The 21,374-nt window shown below is 38.7% G+C and overlaps 1 protein-coding gene across 2 annotated transcripts in view; it reads left to right on the forward strand.

Moving 5' to 3' along the window:
* LOC129672165 (contactin-associated protein like 5-1-like) overlaps positions 1 to 19,661 on the forward strand; it is a 796,696-nt gene extending 777,035 nt beyond the window's left edge. For both annotated transcript variants that reach the window (XM_055601463.1, XM_055601471.1), the window contains exons 22-24: positions 12,095 to 12,313; positions 15,415 to 15,486; positions 19,350 to 19,661. In XM_055601463.1, the coding sequence (XP_055457438.1) occupies positions 12,095 to 12,313; positions 15,415 to 15,486; positions 19,350 to 19,546 (488 nt within the window). In that variant the 3' untranslated portion in view covers positions 19,547 to 19,661. The remainder of the gene's footprint in view (positions 1 to 12,094; positions 12,314 to 15,414; positions 15,487 to 19,349) is intronic.
* The last annotated feature ends 1,713 nt before the right edge of the window (positions 19,662 to 21,374 follow it).

Raw genomic sequence — 21,374 nt, forward strand, 5'->3', positions numbered from 1 at the left:
TCTAGGCTCTATCTAAAATTTAGCTGAGAGTGAGTCAGAAAGCATGAGAGAATGTGAACCACTTTAAATATCCTTCATGGATTCCTGACTTGAGTTCCTACTCAGATTTCCCTCAGTGATGGGTAGTGACTCTGATGTATAAGCCAATTAAAACCTTTCTTTCCCAGGTTGTTTTTGGTTTATCACAGCAACAGTAAATACAAGAACAAATCCATCAGCTCAATTACATTTATTCCAAGAAAATCTTCTTAAGCCAGTGTGAGACTTCCTGTGAGAGGGAAACAAACTCTATTTGCCCCAGATAGGATTATGAAGACTGAAAGGTAGCTGAATCACTGAAAAGGCCACCCCATCCTGAATGATGACTCAAGAAACATCTATGCTCTTTGTACAGTTTTCATGGAGATTAACTGGTTGGAACATCTCCTTGCCTGGGCAATTATTCTCTTGTGAATCTTATAAGTTTCAGGAACTTCCTAGGAACTTGAAGTATTTTGCTTTCTGAGCCTGATGAGCTTTGTTTAAGTCCTGAGACTCAAGGAGCTTCCTACAGGAAAAAAAAAAGTTTCAAATAGGATATACAGTGTTTGTTGAGGGTTCTGGCGGGGCCATATTGCCATGGTTTTTGTTGATTGTGTTCACACGCTAGCCTTTAGCCATCTGCCTGTCGCTGGCATTGGCTGGTTATTCCTAGAGCCAGTTGGGATTTTCAGGTATAGAGGGGAAGCCCTGCCTGGGTTGTGTGCTGGAGGCTAGATCTCTGTGATATGCTTGTAATTTTTCTCTCCTGGTTGTGTTCCAAATAGACCTATAGGCAGCAGGATTAGGGTGTGGGTGTTTACCTTGTATGAACCTGTTCAGGACAGCTGGTAGAGCTGATAGGGCTGGTAGAGTTGTGAACTGTGGACTGGATCTTAGTATCTCTGGAATCCAGAGTGGTCCCTGGGTGGCAGATTAGCCAGGAAGTCTGAGGATGGATCTGTGAGTGTCTGGGTGCTGGGATCTCCTCCTGTCTCAAGGGAAACACAAATGGAAGCTGGCATTTTGGAGTCAGCTCATATAGTTGATGGCTTGTAGTTCCTGTTCTCTGGGTAGATACTCAGATTGAGGATACTCTGCTATGCTTGAAGACAGGAGCCTAGCATAGCTGTCCTCTGAGTGGCTCTGTCCAGCACCTGATAGCAACATATACAGAGACCCACAACCACATGTTGATTGGAGTGCAGAGTCTTGTGGAAGAGTGGAGGGGGAAGGATGGAAAGACCCAGAGGGGAGCTCCACAAGAAGACTACCAGAGCCAACTACCCAGGGAACAGTAGTGGCCTGTGGAGACTGAAGGACCAACCAAGGACTATGTACACAGTTGTATCCCATGGGCAGATTGGTCCTCATATAGTTTTCCTAGTAAGGGGAATGAGGGCTGACTCTGCCATGGATTCTGATGCCTGCTTTTTGATCACTTTCCCCTAGTGGGGCTACCTCAAATGGAGAAAGGATGTGCTCAGGCCAGATGCAGCTGGTGTTATGCTGGGGTGGGTTGATGGGGGGTGGGTCACTTTCTCTGAAGAGTAGGGGAGGCTGCATGGGAGGAACAGCAAGGGAGAGTGGGACCAGGAGAAGAGGAAGAGGGCTATGAAAAGGATATAAAATGAAGAAATATAAATTTATAAAATTTTTAAAAAGTGATTCAAAAAGGAAAGAGCTGCACCACACTAGTGCATCTGAAACTGTGAGTCATGGGCCATGTATTCCATAATTGCCTAAATTAATATTTTAAAGTCTAAATGTTTTTCTTATTTTCAGTTTTCATGAATGGTTTAGTTTTATACAACATAATTTTTACTATACAAGCATTTTATTATAACCAAGGGAGAACTTGGTTTTTATATTATTATGCTTTTCCTCTATCCTAGAGAATGTCATATATGTATAGAATATGAATATGATCATATCCATACACTTATATTCATCGGGTTTATCTCATATACCCAGAACACATCCCCTCCGATCTTCATGTGGAGGAGAAAGAAATATTCACTTTTGAGGATGTTCAGTGTTAGGGTTCTTTACTTCATTGGATAGGTTAAGGACACAAAGCTATCACATCGGCCTATTGCTTTTCACAAAGATTCTGAAATAGAATGTATTCATTTTTCTGGGTGATCATTTGCATGCTATGTCATCCCCTGCCCAAATGGCCAAGCATTCCCTTTTGTCTTCTCTCCACATCATCTCTCCTGTAAGATGTATCATCTGAAACCATTACTTGTTAGATAGATGGGGAACATATCCAGAGAGCAGTGTTTGAGCATCCTTCTCTACCACTTTCTACAACTTACTTCCTTGGGATAGAGTCCGTCAAAGAACCTGGAGCACTGAGTTCATGTAAGAGACAGTCCCTGTTTTCATTACTAGGGAACTCACTTGGATACTGAACTCAGTGGCTGGCTCTTTGACCACCTCCCTCTAAGGGGGGAGCAGCCTTGCAAGGCCACAGAGGACAATACAGTCAGTACTGATGAGACCTGGTAAGCTAGGGTCAGATGGAAGGGGAGGAGGACCTCCCCTATCAGTGGACTTGGAGAGGGGCTTGGGAACAGATGAGGGAGAGGGGGTGAGATTGGGAAGGAATGAGGGATGGAGATACAGCTGGGATACAAAGTGGATAAACTGTAATTAATATAAAACATAAAAGAAGAAAAGAAGAGAAAAGAAAAGAAAAGAAAAGAAAAGAAAAGAAAAGAAAAGAAAAGAAAAGAAAAGAAAAGTAACATGAAGCAAGCTTTCAGAAAGAAAGACCCATAAATTCTCCTGTCTCCACCTGGTCCTTACTCACATCTCAGAGATGGAGTTACATGTGTTCATGGCCAAGCCTTTGCTGATAGTGGGGATTTGAACTCAGATTAGGCTGAGTCATCTTCCTAGCTGGACATTTTATTTAGTTAACCTTTCACTTGATTCCAGCTACAGTGAACTTTAAAGGTAAAACCACTTTGCTTGTATTCTCTGCTCATGTCTCCATTTACAACAGTTCCCCTTATATTTTATCCTGGTACAATGCTTTACTTTTATAAGCCAGGGTCATGTAGCCTTGCCTGGCTTAAGAGATTCAGATATGATAAATGACTTTTGACATATAACAAATGTCAAGTTACATTCCAGAACTGAGCCTGTTTTGAACAATAAAAAAAATTCCGCTAAATCTGCTGAAGAGTTCTTCTGGATTAGTCATGTTCCTCTCTCCATTTCAGAACTTACAACTCTGATGACTCTTATACATTCAGGCTACAGTTGGTGTCTTGCTTCTTTCCTTAGCTTTGTAAACCTATGAAATCTTAGCAAATTGATGTAAAAAGTCAGGTGTCAAAGTGCCCGAAGAAGGGGCTGGAGAGACGGTTCAGTAGTTAGAATTTGTTGCTCTTCCAAAAGATCCCCAGTTTAGTCACCAGCATGCATGTTTGGTGGCTCAAAACCAGTGTAAGGGACTCAATGCCTTCTTCTGTTTTCTGAGAACACGTTCACAAACATGGTGGTATACATTCAACACACACACACATATATACACATACACCATGAATAAAAATAATAGCAAAAATAATAACAATAAAATCTTTAGAATGCCTGAAGAAATTAGTCTTTAATAATTTACCAAATGAATCATTTGAAGTTTGAGTAATGTTTATGCAATGGTAAATATTTAGGATATAAGTATTTCCAATAAGCATTCTAACTCTTACATTTCAATTCTTTGATATGTTGAATGGACTTTGAAATTAGGGGTTTGGAACTGACAGATAATGGAAGCAATGAAGATAATAGCCTGTCTAACATTACACCATTAATAACATGCATTTGCTGTGGAGAGATGTTAATCAGAACTCAAAATTTTGGTGATGGAGAGTAAGTTCAAAAATTCTATTGTATGTTGTAGAGATTACAGTTAATGAAACTATGTTGCGAGAGAGGTGGTTTGGCACCTGCCTGTCATCTGAGCAACTGAGAAGTTGTGGCAGGAAAATTCATTTTGAAGCTAGTTTGAACTGTCTACTGAGACCCTGTCTCAAATAAACAAACAAATGAGTAAAGAGATCCACAAAGAAGATGTGCTATTCATTTGAAAGAACTAAAAGAATATATTTTAAGCGTTCTTATCATCATATAAAAAGGTGAATATGAGATATGAATATATTCATATATATACACACACACATATATATATAGTGTGTGTGTGTGTATTAAGTGTGTATGTGTGCACTCAAATAGGCATGTGGAGGTCAGAGAAAGATATGCATTGCTATCCTATATATTTCCCCACCTAATCCTTTTGAGACAGTCTCTCACTGAGCCAAAATCTTGATTCACGCTACACTAACTAACCTGGGAGCTCCCAAGATCTGTACATGTAAAACACCAAATTTTCATGTTAGAGGCACAGGCTGTCAACTCCAGCCTCTTTTATGTTGAACTTTGGGAATTCAAACACAAGCCCTCAGGTGTGTGTAATACACACTCATATGTACAAAGCTACCTCCCCAACCATAATGAAGATATTAAATAGCTTGATTTTATCCTTCTGTAACATATGACTATAGCCTGTTGGGCAACATAAATGTACATGTACAGAGCATGTAAACAAATATATTATTAACCAAAATATATATTTACAGACACCCAACTAAGATTTCAAAGTTTTTCTCCCCCACACTTTTTCTGGCACATATAATAACCATTGGCTAACAGTGGGCACTCAAAGATTGGAAAAAAGAAAAGTCATCTGTACAGCAAAATTTATCTGCTTAGGTCCATCCAGTGTCCTCCCTGTATTGTATCAGTTGCTTTTCCATTAGCATTACAGGGAAGGATGTGGAACTTGAATGAAAAAAGAAGCTGTTATTTGTTAGTAATTAAAGTGAGTTCAGAGATAAAAACTCAGTCTGTTCCCAATAAAGCAGTTAGATATACAGTTTTTCCTTTGTAGATTCCTGAGGTTCCCAAATTAGTACATGTGTTACAAAAGGAAACTTTGTGGTACTCCTTTGCTTGCATAAAAGTCATGTCTACTAGAAGATCCTGGGAACAGCACATGAATCTGGCATATTTTTGGTGGAGGGTTTTAGATCTCCATGCTGCATGCTTGTGAGAAGACAGTTTATCTGTTAAAGATGCCTTTGATTTTGCTTCTCCAGCTCAGGACATGAAATAGTTCCCTCACCTACCTACTTCTGAACCTAGCTCAATGATAACCTAACCACTGAAATAAAAATATTACAAAATATATCATAGCTTTAATACAGAGTTCAGTGAATTGTGAAGTATTTGACCAAATATTTGAGTTTTTCTTACTTTTGTGATAAATTACATATTGAATGTAAAATTTACAACAGCTCCTGGAGATCTGATGCCATCTTCTGGCTTCTGTAGACACTGCACCTGTCTGTACATATAAACACACATTCACACACATACAGAATTAAAAATTAAAATAAAAAAAATTAAAATAAAATATTTTTTCTCGGCTCCTGTTAGCAAATTTAAGAGAGTATCCTTCATAATGTCAAGAGTTTACACTCTCCAATAGGGTGTGTGTTTGGTTGGGCCAGGCATTGGTTGGGCATTCCCTCAATATCTGCTCTCCCTGCTATATCTTTATCCCTGCACATCTAGTTGGCAGAGCAAATTTGGGGTTGAAGATTTTGTAGGTGGATTGGTGTTCCCTGCTCTCTGCTAGGAGTCTAGTCTAGTTAGTGGGTATCCTCTTCATTCTCTATGGCCTTTACTACTAGGAGTCCCTGCTTGAGTACCCATCATATCCTCCCAGGAGCCTACACTGACTTAGGTCTCCAGCCTGTCACAGGATACTCCCACCCTTAATTTCTCTTTTCTCTACAGGCCATCGTTCCTCTTTCACTCACTCTCACTAGGTCCAATCTCCACCCTCTTATCTCTCTGCTACCTCTCTCCTACCTTGTTCCCTCTCTTCAGCCACTATGTTGGTATATCTATTGTATCTCTCCTTTTGAGTGAGATTTATGCATCTTTCCTTGGATCCTCTATGTTACTTATCTTCTTTGGGTCTGTGCCTTGTAGTATGCTTATCCTGTACCATATGACTAAAATCTACATATAAGTGAGTACATGCCCTTTGTGTTTTTCTGGGTCTGGGTTACCTCACTCAGGATGCTCTTTTATAGTTCCGTTGATTTGCCTGAAAATTTCATGATTTAGTTCTTTTCTTTCTTTGTTTCTTTCTTTTATTTTACTTTATTTTTTTTATTATTAGTTACATTTTATTAACTCTGTAAACCAGCTATATCTACTCCCTCATTCCCTCCCAAACCCTCTCTCCCTCTCTCATCTCTTCCCTGCCCCTTTCCAAGTCCACTGATTGGGGAGGGCCTCCTCTCCTTTCATCTGATCCTGTTTTATCAGGTATCTTCAGAACTGGCTACAAAGTCCTTCTCTGTGGCCTAGCAGGAATGTTCCTCCCTTGGGGGGTGGTAAGGTCAAAGAGCCTGCCATTGAGTTCCTGTCAGTCTTTGTTTCTTTCTAATGTGGTTGCTGGGAATTGAACTCGGGGCCTTTGGAAGAACAGCTGGTGCTGTTAACTTCTGAGCCATCTCTCCAGCTCAATTTTTTTTTTAATAGCTGAGTAGTATTCCATTGTGTAAATGTGCCATAGTTTCTTTATTCATCTAGATATTGAGGGGCATCTAGATTATTTCCAGATTCTCGTTTTTGTGAATAAAGCTACCATGATCATAGTTGTGCAAGTGTCCTTGTTGTCTGGTGACACATCTTTTGGGTATATTCCCAGGAGTGGTATAGCTAGGTCTTCAGGTAAAGCTATTCCCATTTTTCTGAGAAAGTGTTGGATAGATTTCCAAAGTTGTATAAGTTTACCCTCCCACCACCAATGGATGATGGTTCCATTTTCTCCACACCTTCCCCCGCATATGCTGTGACTTAAATTTTTGATCTTAGCTTTTCTGACTGGTATGAGATGAATCTGAGTCATTTCAGTTTGCGTTTCTCTGATGACTAAGGAATGCTCTGATGAGCATTTCCTTAAGTGCTTCTCAGCTATTTGAGATTCCTCTATTGAGAACACTCTCTTAAGTTCTGGCCCCCTTATTTGATTGGGTTATTTTGTTCATTGGTGTTTGATTTCTTGAATTAATTATATATTTTGGATATTAGCCCTTTGTTGGATGTGGGTTTGGTGAAGATCTTTTCCCAATCTGTAAACAGTCATTTCATTCTATTGACACTACCCTTTGCCTTACAGAAGCATTTAAGTTTCATGAGGTCTCATTTATTAATTGTTGATCTTAGAGCCTGAGCTCTTGGTGTTCTGTTCAGGAAGTTGTTTCCTGTGTCAGTGAGTTCAAGGCTCTTTTAATAAATTTAGTGTGTCTGATATTATACTGAGGTCTTTGATCCACTTGGATTTGAGTTTTGTAAAGGAAGATAAATATGGATCTATTTGCATTTTTCTACATGTAGATATTAGTTGTTGACACCATTTGTTGAAGATGGTATCTTTTTCCCATTGTATCGTTTTGGCTTCTTTGTCATAAATCAAGTTACCATATGTATGTGAGTTTATGTCTTGTTCTTCCATTCAATTCCATTGTTCAACCAGTCTATTTTTATGCCAGTACCATGCCTTTTTATTATTTATTTATTTATTATACACTAATGCTTTGTAGTATACCTTGAAGTCAGGGATGGTGATACCTCCAGAAGTTCTTTTATTGTTGTATAGGATTGTTTTAGCTAAAGTGGTTTTGTTATTTTTCCACTTGAAGTTTACAGATCTTGTTCTTTCAAGGTCTGTAAAGAATCTGTTGGTATGTTGATGGGGATTGCATTGAATTTATAAGTTGATTTTGGTAAGATGCTCATTTTTACTATGTTAATTCTATAGATCCATAAGAATCCATAAACAAGTCTTTGACTTGCTTGGTTATAGTTATACCAAGATAATTTATATTATTTATGGCTTTTTTGAAAGATGTACTTTCCCTAATTTCTTTCTCAGACCATTTGCCATTTGTGTACAGGAGGGCTACTGATTTTTTTTTAAATTAATCTTTTATCTTGCCACTTTGAGAAAGCTGTTTATCAGCTGTAAGAGTTCTCTAGTGGAATTTCTGGGGGTTTCTTAGGTACACTATCATATCATCTGCAAGTAGTGATATTTTGACTTCCTTCCCAATTTGTATCCCCTTGATTTTCCTTAGTTGTCTTATTGCTGTAGGTAGAACGTCAACTACTATATTGAAGAGGTATGGAGAGAGTAGGTAACCTTGTCTTTTAGCAGAATTTTAGGAGAATTAATTTGTGTTTCTCTCCATTTGCAGTATATAGCATTTATTAAGTTTAGGTATGATCTTTGTATCCCTGATCTCTGCAAGACTTTTATCATGAAGGAATGTTAGATTTTGCCAAACACTTTTTCTGCATCTAATGAGATGATCATGTGATTATTTTTTTTTATTTTGTTGTTTTATATGGTAGATTACATTGATGGATTTTTGTATGTTGAATCATCCCTGCATCCCTGGATGAAGCCTACTTCATCATGGTGGATGATGTGTTTGATGTGTTTTTTAATTCAATTTGTGAGTATTTCATTGATTATTTTTGCATCGATGTTCATGATTGAAATTGGTTGGAAATTCTCTCTTTGTTGAATCTTTGTGTGATTTAGATAGGAGACTGACTGTGGCTTCATAGAATGAGTTTGGCAGTGTACCTTTGGATTCTATTTTGTGAAATAGTTTGTAAAATATTGGTGTTAGCTATTCTTTTAATGTCTCATAGAATTCTGGACTAAAACCATCTAAGCCTCGGCTTTTTTTGAATGGGATATTTTGATGACTGCTTCTATTTCCTCAGGGGATACAGGACTGTTTAAATGGTTTTCCTAATCTTGACTTAACTTTGGTAGGTGAAATATTTCAAGAAATTCATCCTTTTCTATTTTAAAATTATGATACAGGCTTTTGAAGTAAGTCCTAACACACACATGCACAGAATTAAGAACAAAATATAATCTTTTAGAAGTAAAAAAAAAAAAAAAACATTACTGTGTTGTGTAGTGGCTAATCAATGAGTACTAAATTCTGAAAATTTGTATCTTTTCATTTACATGGAAGGAGTAATTATACTTAACTACTTACTAGCATATAATACTTTGAGAGGTAAAAATATTTTAAATTGATCTTTTGGTTCTTGCTTTTGTTTTGTGTTGTTTTGTTTTATTATTTCATTTTTGTAAGAAACAGATAAATATTACCCAGGTCCTCAAACGGTGTATGTTGGTGTGTGTGTGTGCACTCACGTGCATGTATGCACTAGCATATGCAAGTTCTCAACCATGCTAGCACATGTACAAATACATGCATGTGCATTTGATTCTCTTTTTCCACTCTTGGGTTTTTAGATAGATATTGGTTCATCATACATAAACATTTTTAATCCACTGAGTCCTCTCACAAACCTGCAAACCGGCAAAGCAATTCTCCTTTCAATTCTTTTTCTGAAACCTCTTATTGACCACTTCTTAATATGTGTCTAGAATAAACACTTGCCCAGAAATAAGACTATTTCACACAGCCTTCTTTTAAAGAAAAAATATTGCTTTCTAACATTTCACCCAGTTTTTCTGTATGCCTATTTTTGTACAAAGAGCTTTGGTTTGTAACAAACGCTATAGTGATGCTCTCCTTGGATCAGTGAATGCTTCCTTTCAATGAATATAATCTTTTGAAAGTAAAGGAGCATTAGAAGAAGCACTTTTGACTTAGACCCTGAAGAAATAGTCCAATAAACACTACTTTCCACTGCTTTGAAAATTTTCAATACCAAAATGTCTCTCCAGTTTATACTTCCCTTCTCTTAACTTTTGCTTGTTTTTCATTTCTGAGATATAATTCTGACCTTCATTCACTACCAATCAGTGGCTCACATCATCCCCACTCCCTAGCAGCCCATGGCTACACACCTGACATGGCAAGCACTTTAATGGCTGAGCCGTTTCTTCAATCCAGATTCCTTTAAATTATTTTGATGAAAGCCTGGTAATCACAATGATCTTTAAGACTAAAATAGGAAGGTATGGGAAACAATCATATGTTAAAATAAGTATGAAAAAGTGCATTAACATTGCTTATCATGAAGACAGATAAATGAGGATAGCACATGGCCTGAAGGAGACAGGAGCTGGAGAAAGAAAAGAAAAATAATTCACTCCAAATGTTTCATAACCTGGCAACACTGACTCTTTGGTTTGAAACCCATGAATTCTGTGAAACTTCCAAATAACAGACATGAAAGATAGTAAATTTATAATTCAAACAATTAAAGTTATTTAAGTTTGTGGCAGTGTGTTATATTGGACACATATGAAGTTATATGTGTCATTTTTGGTTTTTGCATGTAAGAAAAGACAAGTGCCAAGCTTTTTAAAATGTGGATGTTGGAGGGAAAAAAACAAGATGAGGATAAAAATTAATGAGGCTGGAGATGTGGCTCCATGGTTCAGAGCATTAGCTGCTCTTCCAGAAGACCTTAGTTTGGATGCCAGTAGCCAAAAAGGTAATTCTTGCTCCAAAAAAATCTGACACCTTCTTTTGTCTTTTATAGGTACCCACACACAGACACATGGTATGTTCAGATGCAGAAGTACACACACACACTCACACACATACACAAACACATACAAATGCAACAGAGGGAAACAGAGTGGGAGGGGATGAGAATAAATTTTAAGAATCAGAGGAGAAATAGGACAAGAATTACTAGGCGCTATTATTATCTCATTTTCTGTCCTTACATCTTTTCCTTAATGCTGCTAGCATAATATAAGCTTAGAGTTTAAAAAGGCACTATTTGGAGTTCCCGTCCCCTCCAGCTCTTACTATTTCCTACTTCTTACATAAAATTCCATTCACTCTGCCCATCAGTTGGCCATCAGGCTCAGCATCTGCTTTGACAGTCTGTACTGCAGAGGCTTTCAGAGGCCCTCTGTGGCAGGTTCCAAGGTTGTTTCCTGTTTTCTTCTTCTGGCTTTCAGAGGCCCTCTGTGGCAGGTTCCAAGGTTGTTTCCTGTTTTCTTCTGGCTTTCAGAGGCCCTCTGTAGCAGGTTCCGATCAATATAAAAATATAATGTATGCTGGTGGTTAAGAAAATGCCTTCACCATTCTGAAAACTGCAAGGATTATCATAATAAAATAACTGGTTAGGACATCTAGTTATGTTGAAGCTATTTTACCTTAAGAAAAATATGGCGCATTATGCGTTACAGTTCTTATGTAATTGCATCACAGTAGTTTGTTCAAATGACTGCTTTTAAGAAAAAATAATGAGATGTCTTGAATAAAATGAGACATTTGTTCTTTCTGTGAATCCCAAATGATTGCATCTCCATCTCTTATAAAGACTGAAAAATACCCTAGGAATTTGGATATGTTCATAGGCATGTCCCCAGTTAGTCTCCAGTCATTACAATTAAGAAGAGTGATGCAGGTAGAAATGTTCACTCATTCAGTCTACTCAGCTTCCTTGAGACAAAAATCACGATACATCTCTGTGAGACCCACTTTCATTTCTAACACCATTGTTTCCTTATTATCGTTTTTCTCTTGTTAACATCGTGGAACAAATGGTCTAATAAGCATTGTGATTTATTTGTGTTAATCATGTTCATCCATAAATCAATGGTGATGGGGACAGAGACACAATTCTCTCAATTACATAGGGTTTGATTAGAGTGTGATAGAGCTACTTTACTCTTCCAACAGTTTATAAAATACAAGAATGAAAAGTCTGAAGTTTAAAACATTTTTCTTTCAAAGCAGAGTTAGTCATAACCCTATTCTATGAGATATGGTTGAATGGTATATTGGTACCTACAGTAAATGTGCAGTTGAAAGAAGAGGAAGAGAGATATGTAAGGAGTTTCCTTATTCAGAGAGTAACAAAGGAATTTCCTGCTGGTTAACAGACACAGAAAACATATAGACTATTTTGAGAAAATAAGACCTATGGTTTTTTGTTTGTTTGCTTGCTTTTAAAAAAATCATTGCAGAGACTCTTGGTTTGGATCTGGAAGTTGCTAGAGCAAACACCGTGGGTTTTGTTGGATGCCTTTCTTCGGTCCAATACAACCACATAGCACCACTGAAGGCAGCTCTCCGCCATGCCAGCATTGCACCTGTGACTGTCCAAGGGACCTTGACAGAATCCAGCTGTGGCTTCATGGTGAACTCTGATGTGAATGCAGTGACCGTTGTACATTCTTCATCAGGTACTTCCCAGATGATGCTCTACTGGTTTTCCATCACTAACTTAATTTCTGCTGTCTTATAGGGAGAGTAATAGTGTTGACCAACATCACTTAGCTTTTTGCCTTGTAAGATTATAGATGGTTACAAATTGTAAATGGCTTCTCATGAGTCATATCTATGTTTACAAAATACTCCAACAGAAGCAAATTAAGGAAGAAAGAGTTTATTCTGTTTCACATTTCAAGTGTCCAGTCCATCATAGATGACAGGAATTAGAAGTAATTGGTCATATCACACCCATAATCAGGAGGCAGGGAATGATGTGTACATTCTAGTATTCAGATAATTCTCCATTTATGTAGCCCAGGATCCAATCTAAGGAGTGGTGCCAAACACAGTAGGCAACTTTTCTCACCTCAGTTAAGAAATTATGATAATGCCACAAGCATTCCCAAAAGCCTGTTTCCAAGGTGATTTGAGATTCTGTGAAATTGACTATTAACACCAACCATTATACAAACAATGGTGACTAGAAATAGATAATGGAAAGTTATGAGTGCTAGACTACCAGTGACTTTATCAATAATAAACTTTAAGTAAAAAATTAAACAATATTTAGATACTGTTCATACACCTGATTGAAATTAATAATGAACAAGTTAATAGCTAAAATTAACTACAGATATATTTAATATAATTCTAGTTTTAGATAATGAGCAGTTATAATTAGTGTATAGTTCTAGGTAATACACATCATGTACGTGTGTATAATATGTTTGTGCATCACCGTTGTTTAAGTGGAAAGCAATAGGAAGATTTAAGTATTTAGGAGGCATGAACACATCAGAATGAGGACTTAGATAATGCTAACCTCAGTATTATGAGATAGCTTTTTGGAGAGAGAATAAGCAAAATTATAGACATATAAAGGAAAAAATGTGATACTTTTTATGTGTCATATAATGATTGTTTTCATTAAATTGGAAAGAGCTAGAGAGGTTTCAATGGCTAAAATGCTTATTGTATAATCATCAGAACCCAAGATATATTTTCATCACCCATATAAAAGGCCAGGTGTGTTAGTGAGCAACTCCGAAGCCTATCCCAGAATGGGTGATGGTTCATATAAGCTGAAGCACTGGAATTCACTGCAAAACTTATAGGCAGGTCAGACAGTGCCTCTTCAAGGCAGTGCTAATCTCTGCCCTTTTCAGGCAACTGTGATGGTCTGAGAAACTTCCACATAGCTAGACTGATACAAAAAGTATCTCTAAACAGTCTTTATTGCCTATATAAGCTTAAGGAAGGAAGGGCCTCCTGCATCTGATTAGTTTCAGGGACTTCCTGTATTTGCTGAGTTGTTTACTTTCTAAGTTTTATTGAACTGTTCTTTAGAACATTCAGAGTCATAAAAAGCTTCCCTGCAGGGGGGAATTCATCCACTCCACCAAAATTACTTCACACCTGGGAAATATGTCCACACCTGGACCAGAAAGGTCTCCAAATGAGTCATGATCTCAGGGGAAAAATATATTAATTTGTTGCATTAACTTTGATACATCACTATTCGGCTGCAAACTGATATCATATATAGAAAATGTAATGACAGCGTCTTGATTCAAATTGTGTTTTGATACTCTCAGATGATAAAAGAATATTCTCAAAGGAAATGTGTAAGTATTGTTGAGTATGTCTGTTGAGATCTGGCATACATGGTACTGGGTAAAAACTGACCCCGGCTTAGTCAGCCGTGTCTAGTACTTTGCTAAAAAAAAAAAAAGAGAGAGAGTTCTTACACAAAGTAGATATGCAAATATATATACTCATATAGCATTACAGTTTTGACAGAGAAATGATAGCTAGATGAATAGGTGGGTAGATAGCTGGTAGGACAGATAAATTGTAAACGGCAGGTGGAGGATTTATAGACAGATGTGTTTGATGCATGTAGACTAATGATGTTATTTTGAGAGGAGGGAAAGTTAAAGCAAAGATCATATTTTAAAATATAACCTTAAATGGAGAATTTAAAATATAATATTAAATCATCACTGTGATAAGGCTACTTTGCAGAACATTATCACCAAACATGCTACTAGAAGTGTCACCTTATCAGACCTGGATTGTTTTCTCTGTGGCATTAGAGAACACTAGACAGTTAGAATGAGTAAATTTAATTAATATGTATCAAACCCTTTCCTGTCCTTTTCTGCCCTTGATCCCTCCCTTGCCCTCTCTCTGTCTCCTTCACTTTCTGTTTTGCTATGTCTGTCTCTCTCTATTTCTTATTCCTTCTGTGTCCCTTCCTCCATTACATGGCAATTTCAAGGTCAGCTTATACTACATAGCAAGTTAAACTCCAGCCTCGTGTATATGAGACCCTGTCTCAAAAGAAAAATAAACCAGACTAGAGCAATGGCTCAGAGGGTAAGAGTACACACTGGACAGATGCTCTCCTGGTGAGGGCTGCTCTGAGGTGCTAATTCTTCCAGTGCTCTTGGCTGTCCTTGCCAGTAGACTCAGGTCCAGCTGCAGCTAAAGAGGACATCGAGGTAAAGAGGAAAGTGTGTTTGAAATACAGGGCAGCTGTCATTCCTAGAAATTCTTCAGCAAAGCAGAAGGCTGAGGGGATCACTGAAGGTGCATAGGCCAGGGACCATTTTCACCTAGCTCAAGGCTGTCTTACAACTTACTTATAAGCTAATGAGGACAGAAGTTGTGGCTTCTAAGCAGTACATTTATTCATCTTTAAGTATTTATAATGTGTGTGTATGTTATGGCAAGAAACAAATTGTTAGATGACAAGGTTTTGGGAATTAAGTCTCTCCTTCATCTTGTTTCAGAGGTATAGTCTCCCTTGTTTCTATATGTAATCTACATATGTGTCCAGCTATCCTTCACTGGGATTACCGACTGGAGCCCCAGAATTCACCTCTTAATTCAGGTTCTGGGATTGAATTCAGGTCATCATTTTAAAAGCCATTTACCTAGGTTCCTTTCAATACACTCGTTCACATCTTAGTAGGAATCTTGTTGCACTTCATAGATGAACATTGCATGTTCCTTCCCTGTAGCTGAGTGAAGAGTGAAATGTAAGTTTTGTGTTTCTTCCTCTTTCTAGATCTCCTTGGGAAGACAGACGAGCATGAACCTTTCACAAATGCAGTCCGAAGTGACTCAGCAGTCATTGGAGGTAACCTGTCTTCATTACTGGAAGCAGAAAGATATCTATCATCCTTTTCTCTGTAGAAAGTTATTTGAAGCCTTTCTTACCCATAATCATTCAACACCCAGAATCAGGTACTCTCTTCCCAGCCCTTAGCCTCTTTATGCATGGTGCAAGATTAATGGAAGACCCTCCTCCAGTGCCAGGAGCTTATTGGCTTCATTCTGCCTCGAATTCAGCAGGCTCTGAACCAGCAGCTGGAGCATTTACTCACAGAAGGCAGGCTGAATTTTGTTCATTACATCCTGTTGTCACTTCTAAAGCATAAACAAAACAGACCAATAAAATTATGTGTGGAAAGAAGTCATATAGGGGCAGACAGATGGACAAAGCTGCAGTCTTTTTCAGTTTTTCTATACCAAGTAATTTGGGTTAGAGCTAATGAGTAGGGTGAAGCCCACATGACTGAAATTCCAAATCCAGCAGTCCATCTGGCTATGGATATAGGGTTTGACTACTCTGCTTACAGCTCATCTGCCACCACCTACTCTTTCTTTACTGATTTTGATCCTACCCCAATCTTTATTCTGTCTCAGCTAGACTAATGCTTACAATAGTTTGATGTTTCCATCTGGGTCTTGAAACATGGAATATCTTCCAAGTTTGGTTTTATATGAGATGTCTGAGAGACGAAATTCTGTTTTCATTGATGACTTTTAAACCTAGCAGGTTCCTCAGCCTTCATTCTGATAGCTGGGATGAATGAATCCACACCAGATGGAGTTCTTTAAAAGTTAGTAGGAGTCATTCATTTCACTTCTATTTAATTAGTTCTGGCTCTGGGTCAGATCTGTAGTAAGCATGGGGATATAGGGAGGTAGAGTAACTGCCTTCCCAGAATGAGAAAAATAGGGAGGAGATAGGAAAGCAGGCAGTGGTAGCAATATAGAAGCTGGTTCCTAAAAAAAGAATGGGGATGGAAGGATTCCATCACAGTATCATCCCAGAGAGGAGAACCTTGACCTTTCCTTAGGGAACGCCTTAAAATACTCATATGAGCAGAATGGCTTCTCCAGGGAAGAGAACTGAGCTTGATATTTCTTTGAAACCATTGAATGTCACAAAGACTTTTATAATTCTTTCTGTTGCAGTAAGTTTTCATTTGAAAAGAAAAGACTGGGTTCTGGCATTCTGCACTCATTAGAAAGCTCCATTGAGTCACTCTGAGAGTGGGAAAGTTATCAAAGCCTCACAGGAGATCCTGGGAAGCTTGTTCAACTTCCTGCCTTCAACACTCTTTCAAAACAGCCGCAGGAAAGAGGCAACTTCTGCCACATTTTAAAGCTACAGTTTATGCTTCAGAGACATTAGCTACTACCCAGACTAGACAATTAACTTTGAAATTTTATTTTGCCTTGTTTTAAAATATTTGGGAAATATGTTACAAAAATGTGTTTAGAATATATCTCTACCCAGCAAGGTATCAAAGCAGATGCTGAGACTCATAGCCAATCTTTGGGCAGAGTACAGGGAATCATATGAAAGAAGTGGGAGATGAAAGATGCAGAGGGAAGAGGAACTCCACCAGGAGAGCAACAGAACAACAACAACAAAAAATCTGGGCAAAGGTTTTTGTTTTGTTTTGTTTTGTTTTGTTTCTGAGATTGATAACTCCAACCGAGGACTATGCATGGAGATAATATAGAACCCCTGCACAGATGTAGCCCATGACAGCTCAGTGTCCAAGTGGGTTCCTTAGAAAGGGGAAGTGGGGTTGTCTCTGACATGAACTCAGGGGCTGGCTCTTTGATCACCTCCATCTGTGGGGGAAGCAGCCTTACCAGGCCACAGAGGAAGACAATGCGGCCAGTCCTAATGAGACCTGATAAGCTGGGTTAGATGGAATGGGAGGAGTGTAAGACCTGGGGTCTCACATCTCAGGAGTTCAAGATCGAGCCCTTCCCAGAAACTCCCCCAGACCAAGACTCGTTGCAAAAGCAAGAGGTTTATTAACCATTGCGCAATGGGGTCACCCCTGCCGGTCAGCACCGGGAGACAAAGGCCTTTAGGTTTTTAAAAGAAAAATTGCGGGAGATTTGAAGTTGCAGTCTTGGCAATCTAGGATTGGACGAGGAAGCTATAAAGTAAGATAATTGGTTAGTCTTAGGCGCTCAAGCTTGGCCAGTCCTGCCAAGTGTGGATGCAGCTGCAATTGAAGGTGGGGGTGGTTAGCTCATCCTTGAAGATTAGGGGCTACAGACTTTTGGCTGGAGGTCAAAAGCTACTCAGAAGAAGTCTAGGTTTGTTGCTAAGAAATGCTATCTCAAAGACAGAAGTTTTTCTTTTTGCTGAGTGAAGGTCATTGCTTGCTTGCCTTTTTTTCTATCTGTCCTCATAGATAGGGTCAAATTTTTCCATTCTCTGGAAAGGTACTAAGAGGCTTTAGCTTAACCTGAACCTAAAACTCAAAACTATAGGCTTTAGAAGACATATAGGTTACAAAGTTAGTCTAACCCTTTCAGGAGGACCTCCCCTATCAGTGGATTGGGGGAGGGGCATTGGAGGAGAAGAAGGAGGGAGGGTAGGATTGAGAGGGAATGAGGGAGAGGGTTAGTGATGGGATACAAAATGATAAAAATAATAAAAAGAGATTAATTATAAAAAAACAAAAAAGAAAAAAGAATATATGATGAACATAAATGGTCTTAGTTACTGTGAAAACTGTTAAAAACTGGTGAAAGATAGGTCTATATATTTATCTTTCTAGTATCAATTCACATAAATAGTGGCATTTAGACCAAGGAATTCTTGGCAAGACTGAACAGTGAACAGCAATAAGATTCTGAAATAGGTGCTTTTCTCTAGTCAGGTAATATAGACAATATGAAATACAAACGTACATAACTATATCAGAAATGACTGGCTCTTTGACCTCCCCAGCCCCCAATGGAGGAGCAGTCCTGTTAGGCCACAGAGGAGGGCTTTGCAGCCAGTCCTGAAGATACCTGATAAAACAGGTTGGATGAATGGGGAGGAGGTCCCCCCCTATCAGTGGACTTGGAAAGGGGCACGGTGGAGATGAGGGAGGGAGGGAGGGATTGGGAGGGAATGAGGGAGTGGGACACAGCTGGGATACAGAGTTAATAAAATGTAACTGATAAGAAAAAATAAAATTTAAAAATAAGAAATTATTTTTGATAACAAAATTTGCTGTTTTGTTGTTATTAATTATTAACATTTTGTAAATGTTGTTTATTGCTTACTGACTTGATTTATTCTTTATTTATTTTAAAGTAAGTTCTGTCTATGTAGCTCAGGCTAGAGAAATGACAGAGACAGCAGGAGAAATTGTCTGAAAACAACATGGAAGGCAAGAAGAGTCTCCTGAAAGTTGTCTTTTGTTATTAACACAAGTGCATCCATACACCTACACACACACACATACACACACACGAGAGAGAGAGAGAGAGAGAGAGAGAGAGAGAGAGAGAGAGAGAGAATGGGTGAAATTTGCCTCCAGGAATTCTTGGAAACGCTTGGTGTATTTAAAATCTTCGAAATCTGGATTTGCTCCCTAGCATAAAAAAAAAAAAAAAAAAAAAGTAACTCAGAAACCACACAAATCCTTTTTGTTCTAATTCTATATTTATTCTTAGGTCATCAACATAACCTTCCAGAAGAAACAACCTTTCTCCCTCAGGACTGTGCTTGCAGAGGTTTTATAGAACTTAGAAGGACAAGGGCTTCTGGGAAAATCTTTATTTCTAGATACACAGTAGATTTGTGTTTGTGTGTTGGCTTTGCTGCTTTTTTCTTGGAAAGTATGCTCTTGCCTAGACATAATTTTCTCAGTGACAATTTTCTTTTCTTTTGTCCTATTTTCCCTAAAGGCGTCATAGCAGTGGTGACTTTTATCACATTTTGTGTCATCGGAATCATGACCCGCTTCCTCTATCAGCATAAGCAGTCACACAGTACCAACCAGATGAAAGAGAAGGAATACCCAGAGAACTTGGACAGTTCCTTCAGAAGTGAAATTGACTTGCAAAACACAGCCAGCGAGTGCAAACGGGAATACTTCATCTGAGCTGCTGGAGGACACCTGGTCCTCTTTTACTTATTTTCCCACTATTTTTTCTTCTCTTTTTTGTCTTTTAATTTAGGCGTTTGATTTCTGTCATTTGCTATTAATTTTCTGGAGCACATATACACCCACTGAGAGCACTGATCTCTCCAGCTCAGTTCAGGAGGTCAGGTAGCTGTGGCTACTGTAGTTCACCGACTTGTGTGTCATTGTGACAGTCAGCACTGGAGGCACAGACTTCACTATTGTAAACAAGGAAGAGACACATGTGCACACACGCACATTCCATGTTTATATTCCAGTTTCTGAACTTCACTGCTCAGTTTCTCAGGCACTTGGTCTCACCAGCTTCCATCAGACTTGAGCTCTGTGGTGTTTCCTTTAACTATTGTCCCTGCCCAATACCATATTGTTAGATATTATGGCTTGAGAACAAAAGAAGGTATGTGTGTGTGATGGAAAAGGCAGTCAGTCATCCTTTAAGTGATGAGTTTATCAGGGAGCCCAATAGAGCAGAAGGGAATGAATGAAAGTAAATCCCCCTAGGAAAAGCAACATTTTTTCTTTTTTTATTTATATATTTTTTATTTTTAAATAATTTTATACATTCACTTGTATCCCAGCTGTAGCCCTTTCCCTATTTCCCTCTCAATCCTCCCCTCCCTCCCTCCCTCCCTCATCTCCTCCCTGCCCCCTTCTGAGTCCACTGAGAGGGGGTGTCCTCCTCTCCTTCTGTCTGGCCCTAGCTTATCAGGTGTCTTCAGGATGGTTGCAATATCCTTATCTGTGACCTAGCAAGGCTGCTCCTCCCTCAGGTGGGAGGGGAAGCTCATGAGTTCATGTCAGAAACAATTCCTGATCCCTTACTAGGAAACCCACTTGGATACTGAGCTACCATAGGTTATGTCTGAGCAGGGGTTGTAGGTTATATCCATGGTACTTGGTTGGATAAACAGTCTCATAGAAGACCCCTGTGCCCAGATATATTTGGACCTTGTGGGGCTCCCTGTCGCCTCTAGGATGTACTAATTCCTCCTTCCTTCATATGATTCCCTACACTCTGCTGAAGGTTTGGTTATGGGTTATTTATTTATTTTTATATCAATCACAGGTTATTTGCTTTGTATCCCAGTTGTAGCCCCCTCCCTCATTCCTTCCCAATCGCACCCCTCCCTCATCTTCTCCCTGCCCCTTTCCAAGTCCACTAATAGGGGAGGACCTTCTCCCCTTCCATCTGACTGTAGCTTATCAGGTCTCTTCAGGACTGACTGCCATGTCCTCTTCTGTGGCCTAGAACCTGGAAACGACCCAGATATCCCTCAGTTGAGGAATGGATACAAAAATTGTGGTACTTTTACACAATGGAATACTACTCAGCAATTAAAAATGAGGAAATCATGAAATTTGGAGGCAAATGGTGGGGCCTAGAAGTTATCATCCTGAGTGAGGTATCCCAAAAGCAGAAAAACACACATGGTATATTCTCACTTTTATAGACCTCTAAGATAGGATAAATATACTGAAATTTGTACACCTAAAGAAGATAAACAAAAAGAGGACTCGGGGTAAGATGGCCTGCTTGTATTTATGGCATTTTCCAATCAACCAGAGGTGTTTATTTATGTTAGTTTAATGTCCACACTGTAAGTAGTCCTCTGACTCTATGCATCTTCCTTTCCGTACTTTCTAGTACAATAGTAAGTGGTTACTTTGCTCCACTTTTGCTACTTTGTTTTGAGGCATGGATATAGTAGCCTGTTACTAAGAGGCTTCAACAAATGTGTGAGGAAGTAGCTGCTCCTATAACTTGACAACTGACTTCTCCACTTTA

The sequence above is a fragment of the Psammomys obesus genome, unplaced genomic scaffold (genome assembly GCF_907164565.1).
Source record: "Psammomys obesus unplaced genomic scaffold, mPsaObe1.curated_primary_1811, whole genome shotgun sequence".
Taxonomy (NCBI): domain Eukaryota; kingdom Metazoa; phylum Chordata; class Mammalia; order Rodentia; family Muridae; genus Psammomys; species Psammomys obesus.